We start from the raw sequence: 11,908 nt of genomic DNA, 5'->3' as shown, positions 1-11,908 counted from the left end.
GGTCATGGCACTGGCAGTGGGACTAACACACCCTTGGAATTTCCTGTGCAGGTGGCCTGAGGGGCCACAGGAAGCTGGCAGCTGGAGCCTGGGTCTTTGCAGGTCTGAATGAAGACTGGATCTGGGAACAAAAGGTAAACAGTTTATTTAAAATTTAAAAAAAAGAAATTATGATTTTGGTTTTTGTTAGAGACAGGGTCTTGCTCTGTTGCCTAGGCTGGAGTGCAGAGGTATGATCATAGCTCCCTACAGCCCAAACTCCTGTGCTCAATCAAGAGATCCTCCTGTTTTAGCCTCCTGAGTAGCTGGGACTGCAGGTGTACACCGTTATGCCTGACTAAATTTTTTTGTTTTTTTTGTAGAGATGAGTTCTCACAATGTTGCCCACGCTGGTCTTGAACTGGCTTCAAGTGATTCTTTTACCTTGGCCTCCCCAAGTGTTGGGATTAGAGGCATGAGCCATCTGGCCCAACAGTTTTAAGGCCATTCAAATGACCAGGAGAGCAAGACCCATGTCCATCTGGGGACTTCTCAGATCTGAATTGTGGCCTCCCAAACTGGCTCAGCTGAATAAGTGTTCCTGTCCTATGTGGCAGCACCTTTCTACCTGGGACTGAGAGAGAATCAAGGCGCAGGGCTGGCAGGATGGTCTGGGTGCTTGTCACATGGTGGCCCCTTTATACATTACCTGTACGCACTCTTGGCCTTTTGAGGTGTCAGGCTCTCCCGAAGCAGTCATCATGATGTGGGTGTGACCAGCAGGGACAGGCATGCCTGCCATGTGAGCAGTGCCCTCCCGAATGGCCTCCTACCTGCCAGAGGCCTGTAATTCAAGATATGGCAGCATGAGGAAAACCTTCAATAATGATGCCTATGGCCTATTCCAATCATTGTGCATCTGTGGCTTCCATTGATCAGGCACTTATGTGCCAGAAACTGCTGGTCAGACTGTGTGCTCCAACTCATTAATCCTCCCACAGCCCCCTAAGGAGGTGGTTTTATGGTCCTCAAGGCACAGAGATTGAGGCTCAGAGACCACATAACGAGGTGCAAGTCACAGAGTGGTGTCAGAGTCCACATCCAAAGTGTGTGCTGAGCTACTACTGCCCTATACTGTTTGGACATCACATTCTATTAATGGTTAGTATAGAAGTTTCTGGGATTTTTTATCTTTAGGAAACACAACCAAACTGCCGTCCCTGAATACTGGGACTGCTTGTGTCATGGTGAAAAATGCACTGTGCCCTGGCAGGCCCTCTGAACATTGCCAAGTGACATGGTGTGAAAATATGTCAGCAAGTGGTGGACTAGGAAGCTCTGGGCTCTTGTTCTCCTAGAGTCCCCAGTTGACAATGCTAAAGGAACCAAAACATCATTATAAGAATTCTAAAAACTAGTTAGGAAGTTGCAATGCCAGCTGGCACAGAGCCAGGAAGGGCCTACACTGGGAAGGGAAGTAAAGTTGGAGCATTTTGCCTGTTCTTGCCCTTCCTCCTGCCAGGCATGGCAATGCCATTGGGAGGGACCCTCCAATTCCCAGCTCTTCCCATAGGACAGGTTTCTATTGGGTCTGACTCAAGAGTGCTGAGTGGCAGAGCCTGTCCTCAGAGCAACAGGGCACCTGCATTTCCACAGGTACAAGTGGGTGAGACTGTATGCAGTGGAATAGTTGTCTCTGGGTATCCTGGAGGGGACTGGTGCCAGGTAAATACCAAAATCCAAGGACACTCAGGTTCCTTATGTAAAATGGCAGAGTATACCTATGCATATGCTCCCGTTTACTTTAAACCATCTCTAGATTTATAATACCTAATACAATGTAAATGCTGTGTAAATAGTTGCTATACCATACTGCTCTTATTTGTATTTTTAGTTATGCTTTTCTTTTTTTTTCCAAATATCTTCTATGTGTGGTTGAATTTGTGGACGTGGAGCCTGTGGTATTGAGCGCTGCCTATACTCTACGAACTAGAAATGGAGGGGTCGGGTGCAGTGGCTCACTCCTGTAACCTCAGCACTTTGGGAGGCCAAGGCGGGCCGATCACCTGAGGTAGGGAGTTCAAGACCAGCCTGACCAACATGGAGAAACCCTACCTCTACTAAAAATACAGAAGTAGCTGGGCATGGTGCATGCCTGTAATCCCAGCTACTCGGGAGGCTGAGGCAGAAGAATTGCTTGAACCTGGGAGGTGGAGTTTGCAGTGAGCGGAGGTGGTGCCATTGCACTCCAGTTTGGGCAACAAAAATGAAATACTGTCTCAAAAAAAAAGTGTTTCAGTTTTATAAAATGAAAAGTTTCTGGAGATCAGCTGCATAACAATGTGAACACACTTAACACCACTGAACTGTACCATAACTGTTATGATGGTAAATTTTGTTTTTTAAACAACAATGTAAAAACGTTAGAAGTTATTTAAAAAAAAAAAAAAAAAAAAAAAGCCACTTACACACTCATTAGAATAGCTCAAAACCGGAACACGGACAGCACCAAACGCTGGCAAGGATGTGGAGCATCAGGAACTCTAGTTCATTGCTGGTGGGAATACAAAATGGTACAGACACTCTGGAAAACAGTTTGGCAATTTTTTTTTTTTGGGACAGAGTCTCACTCTGTCACTCACCTCAGCCTCCCGAGTAGCTGGGACTGCAGGTGTGAGCCACCATGCCCGGCTCATTTTTGTAGTTTCGGTAGGGACAGGATTTCACCATGTTGGCCAGGCTGGTCTCAAAATCTTGACTTCAGTAATCCAGACAATTTGGCAGTTTCTTACAAAACTAGATATACTTTTACCATACAATTCACCAGTTGTGCTCCCTGTACTTACCCAAAGTTGTTGAGACCTCATTCCACACAAAAACCTGCACAGGGATGTTTACAGCAGCTTTATCCATAACTGCCAAAACTTGAAAGCAATCAAGATGTTCTTCAGCAGGTGAATGGATTAACTGTGGAACATCCAGACAGTGGATTTATCACTAGAAAGAAACAAGCTATCAAGTCATGAAAAGACATTGTTGAACCTTAAATGTACATTACGTGAAAGAAGCCAATCTAAAAAGGCTACCTACTACATAATCTCAACTTTATGACATTTTGGAAAAGGCAAAACTTTGGATACAGTAAAAGCCTCAGTAGTTGTGAGGGACTCGAGGGGAGGAGCAGCACAGTGGAACACAGAAGATCTCTGGGGCAGTGAAACTACTCTGGATCATGACCGGTCCACGTCTTTTTTGAGACAGGATTTTGCTGTCGTCCAGACTGGAGCATGGTGGCATGATCACAGCTCACTGTAGCCTTGACCACCTAGGCTCAAGCGATCCTCCCATCTCAGCCTCCCAAGTAGCTGAGACTACAGGTGCATACTACCACGCCTGGTTAATTTTTCTATTTTTACATAGAGCTGGGGTTTTGCCTTGTTGCCCAAGCTGTTCTCGAACTCAAGTGATTCCCCCACCTCAGCCTCCTCAAATGCTGGGATTATAGGCATGAGCCACAACACCCTGCCAGATCCAGGTCTTTATACGTTTGTCAAAAGCCATAAAATGTCCACCACCAGGAGTGGCTCCTAGTATAAACGATGGACTTTGGGTGATAACAATTTATCAGTTCTAACAAACATGCCACTCTGGTTGGGATGTGGACAGAGGGGGAAGCTATGCATGTGTCGGGGAAGGGGTTATATGGGAACTTTCTGTACCTTCAGCTTAATCCTGCTGTGATTATAAAGCTGCTTAAAAAAAACTGATTAAGACAAACACTGAAGGAACTAAAGGGCATTTGAGCAGTTGAGACTCAATGTAGAAGCCAGAAGCTGGAGATGGGAGGCATGTGCATAGCCTTGCCACTCCCCAGGCATAGGTCATTTCTGAAGCCGATTAGACACAGAACAATCACCAGTGCTCCACTAAAATCGGCAATTCAAAAGGGGACAAAAGAATAAAAGGCAAAGTGATGAAGAAACATTTGCTGTCAGGAAAATATTTTCCTCAAGATATACTATTTTTCACGTTTGTGGTTTAGCCCTTGACACCTGAAATCTATCAATTTCATTTAAACTGTGTTAATGCCAAGTCAAGACCAGAAAGAGAAAGCAACTAGCTGAAAAAAGTCATCATTTCTATTCAGGTCCTGCTCAGCTGCCCAAGCGTAGTCCCACGGCCGACACAGTGTGCCCACTCACACCTCCATCCTGGCGGCGTGAAATGAGAAATGGACTGCTTGATGCAGCCATTAAAATGAAATTATCTGCCATTTCTGCTGCCCCAAAATTGATGAACACAGAACTCATTTATAATCGCTTATTTCTACTTCACAACATTCCTTCTAGCATTTCTATTATCTAAAAAAGTCCATTAACATTGCATTATTTTTTTATAACCCTTAATGTTGATTGGAAATACGTCCTCACATCAACCTAAGTAAATTTGACTGTGTCCATACACTGTCCGAACTCCACCTGCCCAGATGAGTGGCAGAGGAGCCCAGAATTTTGTTTTGTTTCCTGGCTCTGCTGCAAGGGCCACCTCACGGTCCAGAGGCTGGGAATGGGACAGACCAGGTCTGATGATGGCCGCCTCTGGAGAACCAGAGCTACCCTATGGGGGCTAGAATGGGAGAAGGAAGAGACGCATTCACTTTAAATTAAACAAAAGAAGGAAACAAGGTTAAAATGAAGTTTATTATTTTTTTGATTTTTTGATTTTTTTTGTTTTTTGTTTTTTTAAATAAAACTGTTTGTGAAACAGCTATTTTATCCCCATGGCAGAGTGACCCCTGAAAGATGCACTAACCCCTTCTTAAGGCCATAACAAGATTTTTTTGTACTTTTTTCTTTTTTTAAAACTCAGATATTTAAAAATTATACAATTTACAAAACAAAACAAAACAACACAACACAACATAAAGAATCACGTAGCATGGGGCTGCCTATCTGACAGGTCCTCTTTTCCTTTACAAAAGTGAAAGCAAAAAGGGTTAAATGGGTGTTCCTGGACAGCTTAACCCACACTGATCACAACGACAGTCCCTCCTCATCCCTGCCTACAGCTCACATTGCCAGCTCCGGCGGCACAGGCCTGGGCCTCCTCCTATCCCCAAGCGTTCCTGTGGGTCAGGGCACAGCTGCCTGGAATGCACTGAGGACAGGGGGCCCCAGAGGAGGGTTATCCTTTGACTTTGCTGCTGCTGTGTACACTTGATGGGAGTCCTCACCAGCCACAGTGACCCAGGACACAGCTATGACCTCGGGCATCTACCAATTTCACCCCCAAAAAGAAAAAAAATAAAGAATAAAAAATAAATAAATAGTGTTTCTGGAAATGAAAAAAAATTTATTTTTGTCTTTAAACATCATTCCCCCTCTCTTGAAAACATGTATTTCCCCCTCCCCCTAAAACCTTCCCACTTTGAGACAAATTAATGACAAAAAGGATGGTTTTGGTGTGGTTTGTCTGCTTTTCCAATCCTGGGTCTAGTGTTCTCTAAACTGGTGTGAGACAGGTAAAGATCAAAGCCACACACACCCCGTCCTTTATGAGATGAGGGTTTGTTCAGTTCAATTTCACATTTAAATTTCACTGTCATTGGAACAAATTTGGAGATCTTTAACTAGTTAATTTTAAAATAGAATCAAAAGGGATAGCGCACCTTTCATTTAAACAAAGTCTTTCCAGACTAAAAATAGATTTATATATATATATTTTTTATCCCTCCCTTTTAATTCCCCCCACCATTTCCCCATCATCCCACCCCTCCCCCCTCCCCCCACATTGTCACTATGGAGATTGTGTCCATGGAAACAGCCATTCCAACATCTTGGGTCTTTCTTTCCTGTGGTGTCACCGGTTTGAGTGTGATGTGAGAACTTAGGAAGTGCTGGCATGGGCAGGCACGCGGGGCGGGGTGGGGCAGGGTGTGGCTGCACGGTAGGACAATTTCCATTCCATCACGAGTGTCCACCACCTTCTCATCTCCACAGTCTCACCTGGAAGACAAGGGACAGACACTGAGGGCCAGGAGCCTCCACAGGGTCCACCATCAACAGCCTCTGTTCTGTGATACCCCTGGGATGGGGCTTTCAGCAGGGATCCTGCACTCAGACCCCTCTGTAGATGTGCTGCTGCTGTAGGACACACCTGAAACCAATGCTGGAGCCGCTGTATAGCTCTGGATCTGGAATGTGATTAAAGGCAGCAATGACCTAGTGGGGGTGCTGGGGCTGGACTGTGAGGGCTCCTCAGCACATGTCTGCCTAGTGCATAAAGGAGCCAGGACAGCAGAGAACTCCCTGACCTCAGGGGACCTGGTGGGGCCTCACCAGCGTCAGGACCCCAGCACTGGCTGGCAAGTCCGGGTTCTCACAGAAGTGGCCTTAGGCACCCAGCTGTGACTGAAACCTAGAGTATCTGGTCGATCTGTGGAAGAATCTTCTCAAAGTCCAGCCTCTTAGGACAGTTTTGCAGTTGCCTCTAGTCGACACAGCTAGTTGTTTCTGAAACAAAGTCTCACTCTGTTGCCTTAGCTCCCTGCAGCCTTCAACTCCCAGGCTCCAGCAATCCTCCCACCTTAGCCTTCCAAGGCGCTGGGAATACAGGTACATGCCACCATGCTCGGCTAATGACAGAGTCAGTTATTTTTGTTTGTTTTGTTTTGAGACAGAGTCTTGCTCTGTTGCCCAGACTGGAGTGCAGTGGTGTGATCTCGGCTCACTGCAGCCTCTACCTCCCAGGTTCAAGTGATTCTTCTGCCTCAGCCAACCGAGTATCTGGGATCACAGGTGCATGACACCACATCCAGCTAATTTTTATGTTTTTAGTAGAGATGTGGTTTCATCGTGTTGGCCACGCCGATCTTGATTTCCTGGCCTCAGGTGATCTGCCCACCTCAGCCTCCCAAAGTGCTGGGATTACAGGTGTAAGCCACTGCGCGCCCGGTCCACAGTCAGTTCTTGATGCTTATAAACAATGGCCTCTAACAGGGAGGGCAGGTCTCGCTGTTTTCTGAGGCTCAGACAGAGCTGGACTATGTTAATCCTCTTGATCTCTCAGGCCTGAGGCCCCTGGGTCCCTCAACCCCAGGCTGGGGGGCTTTGCTCCTCTTTCAGCCCAGGTGCAGAAGGGGATTCTGATAGCCCACAAATGACAGATGGTTGTACCAAAGGTCTCTGTAGAATGCTTCATGGCCATCCCATGTGAAAAGGTCTCAAGAGAAACAGTAGTTTCTAAGGAATCCATCAAGAAAAATTTCACCAGAGGCCAGAAGTGGTGGCAGCCTCGCTCCTTCACTCGCTTTCTGCCAATCACTGTGCTCTTAAGACTCTCACTGGGGCTCACCTGCTTCCTCAAGCCCAATTTGGTGCCCTCCACTGACAAATAAACCCCAGGAACCCAGGTGTCACCAGCCCTTTCTGCTTCCATAAAGTTCACACATCCAGAACTGTTAAGAAGGCTGGAGCCTGGGGAAGCTAAGACTGAACAGTTCCCAACACATACACACACGTGCCCTTGCCCAAGGAGGTTCCTGACTACTTGGCAGAAAACATCAATGAGCAGGAATACACTCCACAAAGACCATGGCACATCACCACACAGAGGTAAAGGCAGGCCCTGGGAAGGCAGGCCAGCAGCTGAGCGAATGGGCAGCTACCTCCAGAACATGGAAGGGCATCATCTCACTGGGGTTGCAGGATGCCCGTGTAAATCAAGGTCAATGCCCACACATACCCTGCCAGGCTCTGCTCGTAGATGGGACTAGGCAGGGTTTGCCCTCCTTACCAGTACATAGCAGTCTTGGGCCTGCACCCCAATCTTGTTCATTACTCAGAACAGGACCCCACACCAGCCCCCACCACCAAAGAATGAAGCACACATCAGTACCCAGGGTCTGCCTGGCCACTTGGCTCTGTGTGCTACTACCTGCGGGCCCCTCCCTGGGGTGTGTGGTGGCCCAGGCATCAGCAGTTCTTTAGCACCTGTCGTCTGGGGCTCTGCCCTCCACAGCCTTCCCAACGGGGAGTGTTCCCCAGGTCTGATGACTATATCAGCCCCAACACATGATATCCTGAATGTACTGGATCCTAACTTTTCAAGAATTACTTTAACAGAATTGTTCCTTCAGCAGGGAAATTAAGAAGGAAGGAAAATAAGCACTCCCTATGTGCCAAGCCCTGGGCCAGAAGCTTTACAGACACTATTTCATATTAACACAGACCTGCCTGACCCCCAACTTCAAGAGAGCTCAAGCTCAGGAAGGCGACACGTGTAGCCCAAAGCCACATGGCCAGTTAGAGGTGGGATTGTGGCTTTCCTGACTGGACCCTAGGGGCTGCATGTTCTAGGGCACGAGGTGTAGCTGAGAGGAGACGGCCGTACGCAAGACAGCGAGGCTGGGAGCAGCAGAAGTGACTTGCCACTCCTGTACTGAAGATGCTGACGACTATCAGTTCTCTTTTAAAGAGCTACATCTTGCTGCTCAGCTGCCAGCATCCAGGGTTTGGTCTTGGGTCAACGCCTTCCCAGGCTCCCTCACTTGTTGTTCCTTCGCTTCCCTTCTCGCTCACACTGTCCTTTCTGCTCCCCTTTGGCCTCATCCGTGGCCTGAACCCAGGATGCCGTCCTCACATCCTTCCATATCAGACTCCAAGCCTGCCATTACCAACTGCAGCAAAAACTCATCATTTCAACACCACTCAACCTGGCCAGGATTCGCCCAGAGCCCATTTCCTCATTTCTTTCTTTCTTTTTTTTTTTTGGAGACAGAGTCTCACTCTGTTGCCAGACTGGAGTGCAGTGGTGTGATCTTGGCTCACTGCAACCTCTGCCTCCTGGGTTCAAGCAGTTCTTTCTGCCTCAGCCTCCCGAGTAGCTGGGACTACAGGTGTGTGCTACCACGCCCAGCTAATTTTTGTATTTTTAATAGAGACAAGGTTTCACAGGGTTTGGCAAGGATGGTCTCGACCTCTTGATCCACCTGCCTCAGTCTTCCAAAGTGCTGGGATTACAGGCGTGAGCCACCAGGACCGGCCTTGTTTCCTCATTTCTAAAATAGATATTAATTCTGACTAGAGAGGAAGGATGTGAAGGGAAACCTAATTCAGAATCTATACTGATTTAGGACACTGATAGTCAGGGTTCAAGAGTCCTTTCTTCTCTGGGATGCACTCACTCCTTCCACACAGACTCACTTGGCACTAGCATAGTTACACAGTTACATCCCCTGCTCTGGGCTAGGCTTTAATGGTGCAAAGACAGACGTGGTCCCTGCCCTCATGGAGCTTACATTCTAGTAGAGACAGGTAGTAAACAAGTACATGATGTGAAATAGTGGTGATGCTAGGAAGGCTGCAAGTGAGTAAACGGGCAATGGAGACAACGATTTAGAAAGGTAAAGTTTCTCTGAGGAACTGGCATTTAAGCTGAGACCCGAGATGAAGTCTGTCTTCGACATGACGATGGGGAGCCAGAGTGTTTCCAGCACAAGGTACTGTGTGTGCAGAAGCCCAGAGGGAGAAAGCCTGGCTCCTGAGGAGCCGTAGGAAGGCCAGGTGCCTGGAGAGTCACCTGAGACTTCCACAGACCTCTGGAAGCAAGGTGAGACATCTGGACTTTATTTGGAACGTAACAAAAATCTCGGACGTAGAGAAGAGACAGGCCTAGAGGGAGGCCTAATGAAGACTGCACTTGGCGGCTGAGCATTAGCAGGGAGGTAGGCACTATAGGAGCCACACAGGCCTGAGCTGGGGCTAGTAAGGAAGGAAAGCGGACAGACTCTGGCTATCCTCTGGAGGTATAAGCCCAGGACCTCTTCTGGACCAGTTGTGAAAAAAGGGGGACTCTAGAATGTGACATTCATTCATACACAAATGGGCTGTGTGATGTCCAGCTCCAGGGGCAAGGGGGCCACTCCCCCTTCCCCGCCTTGCTCAGCTTCCATCCATGGCTGTTCCGTGCAGGGTACACAGTACGCAGGATGCAGTGTCAGCTCCAATCAAGGTTATGGCTTCCCATGTGCTGAACCACAGAGCCTGTAAGGGGAACCCAGGGCCTCCTTGTTTAATTTATGACAGGAGGAAGAGCTGGGTATAGGGGTCCCACTGTCAAAAGCCCTGCCAACCAATGACACAAACCAACAAAACCACCACCTTGGCACAAGGAAACAGTGGACAACCACAGGCCAGCTGAAGGACTTTTCCTCTCTGGCACTCCCGGTGAGGGACAAGTACCAGGTACCTCACATGCTAGAAGGCAGGGGTGGCATGTTTTAACCCCAAGCCTTGGGTATTTTTTGCTGTAAGAGGCAGGTGCAGGGTCCAATCTGCTGCCTTGACCCCTACAACTCCCATGAGAAACGCACAGCTAGGAATGGCAGACCAATGGGCTGAGAGAGCCAATGTGCTATGCTGGCCCGTAAGAGGCATTTCCTAACGGAATCTCACAAGGTTGGTACTGCTATTCCCGTGTTTACAGAAACAACCGAAACACAGAGACAGGGAGTGGTCTTGACCTTGTTCACAGAGCACCTACCATACCACTCTGTCAGAACATGGCGCACCAGAAGGCAGAACACACGCACATCTGCCGTCTGTTCCCTGCCTTGTCAGGGCACGCAATAATCGTGGCTGTCTGTCCCCAGCATGGACCCCAAGATGAGCCCTCCTTTAGTTAGAGGTGTGATTCTATCCCCAAGTCATCAGGGCTTCTACCACAAATGAAGGATGGTGACCACCCTCAATGTTAGTCTGCTAAATTGGGGAACCAGGAAAAGGCATCTGCCTTGTGGGGATAGCACGTAACATTTCAGATGGACAGGACTGGATGCAGCGCGTCTACCCGCTCCGTCCAAGAGGTAAATGGTTCAACCTCAACGGACTTGAGACTATCCTCTACAATGGATGAGGCCACTTCATTACTGTGCTTTGACCCAGAAGGATGAAGCTCACTGTTCTGTTCAAGAGTTGGTAGGGGCGGGGCATGGCGGCTGATGCCTGTAATCCCAGCACTTTGGGAGGCCGAGGAGTGCGAATCATGAGGTCAGGAGTTTGAGACCAGCCTGACCAACATGGTGAAACCCCATATTTACTACAAATACAAAAATTAGCTGGATGTGGTGGCACGCACCTATAATCCCAGACACTCAGGAGGCTGAGGCAGGAGAATCGCTTGAACCCAGGAGGTGGAGGTTGCAGTGAGGCGATACTGCCATTGCACACCAGCCTGGTGACAGAGTGAGACTCGGTCTTAAAAAAATAAATAAATAAAAATAAAAGAGCTGGTCGGGCACGGTGGCTCCCAACTGTAATCCCAGCACTTTGAGAGGCGAAGTGGGGAGATCACTTGAGGTCAGGAGTTCAAGGCCAGCCTGGGCAACATGGTGAAGCCCTGTCTCTATAAAAAATACAAAAATTAGCCAGGCATGGTGGCCCACGCCTGTAGCCCAGCTATGCAGGAGGCTGAGGTAAGAGAATCGCTCGAGCCTGGGAGACGGAGGTTGCACTGAGCTCAGATTGTGTTACTGTACTCCAGCCTGGACAACAGAGCGAGACTCCGTCTCAAAAAAAAAAAAAAAAAAAAAAAAAAAAAAAGCCAAGGACCCTGTCAAGTTGGAAGGCCCAAGAATGACGAGAGAAACCGGTGATGAACAAAATCCCCAGGCACAGGGCCCAAACTTTCTTCTCAGACACAGATGCAATTTTAGGACAAAAACAAAACACACTTAAGCTGTTTCCTTAACCAGGTCTTCTAGAACACATTCCAGAAATACCGTGGTCCTCTATAGAACTTGACTCTAACCATCTGGGCTGGGGCTGGCACAGGGGCATCAATGGGAAGGCACAGCAACACCCTCAAGGGTGTACGGACATGTAGGAGGGCCATCAGCAACAGTTCTTCAAAAAACTACCCAACTGCTGCC

At 48.1% G+C, this 11,908-nt stretch overlaps 1 protein-coding gene across 7 annotated transcripts in view; it reads right to left on the bottom strand.

Annotated features, from left to right (window-relative positions):
* Window positions 1-18: 18 nt before the first annotated feature.
* TCF20 (transcription factor 20) overlaps window positions 19-11,908 on the bottom strand; it is a 189,220-nt gene continuing 177,330 nt past the window's right edge. For 3 of the 7 annotated variants that reach the window (XM_074391196.1, XM_003932809.4, XM_003932810.4), the window contains one exon: window positions 4,661-5,984. Coding sequence is in view for 1 of the 7 variants with exons in the window: in XM_003932810.4 (XP_003932859.2) it covers window positions 5,967-5,984 (18 nt within the window). In the remaining 6 variants the exon portion in view is untranslated. Of the gene's footprint in view, window positions 122-688; window positions 2,947-4,660; window positions 5,985-11,908 lie in introns of those variants that run through there. The other 4 variants (XM_039463174.2, XM_010343390.3, XR_012515507.1 and 1 more) reach the window with 3 other exon arrangements.

The sequence above is a fragment of the Saimiri boliviensis genome, chromosome 21 (genome assembly GCF_048565385.1).
Source record: "Saimiri boliviensis isolate mSaiBol1 chromosome 21, mSaiBol1.pri, whole genome shotgun sequence".
NCBI classification, from domain to species: domain Eukaryota; kingdom Metazoa; phylum Chordata; class Mammalia; order Primates; family Cebidae; genus Saimiri; species Saimiri boliviensis.
This window is presented reverse-complemented; position numbering and strand designations above follow the sequence as displayed.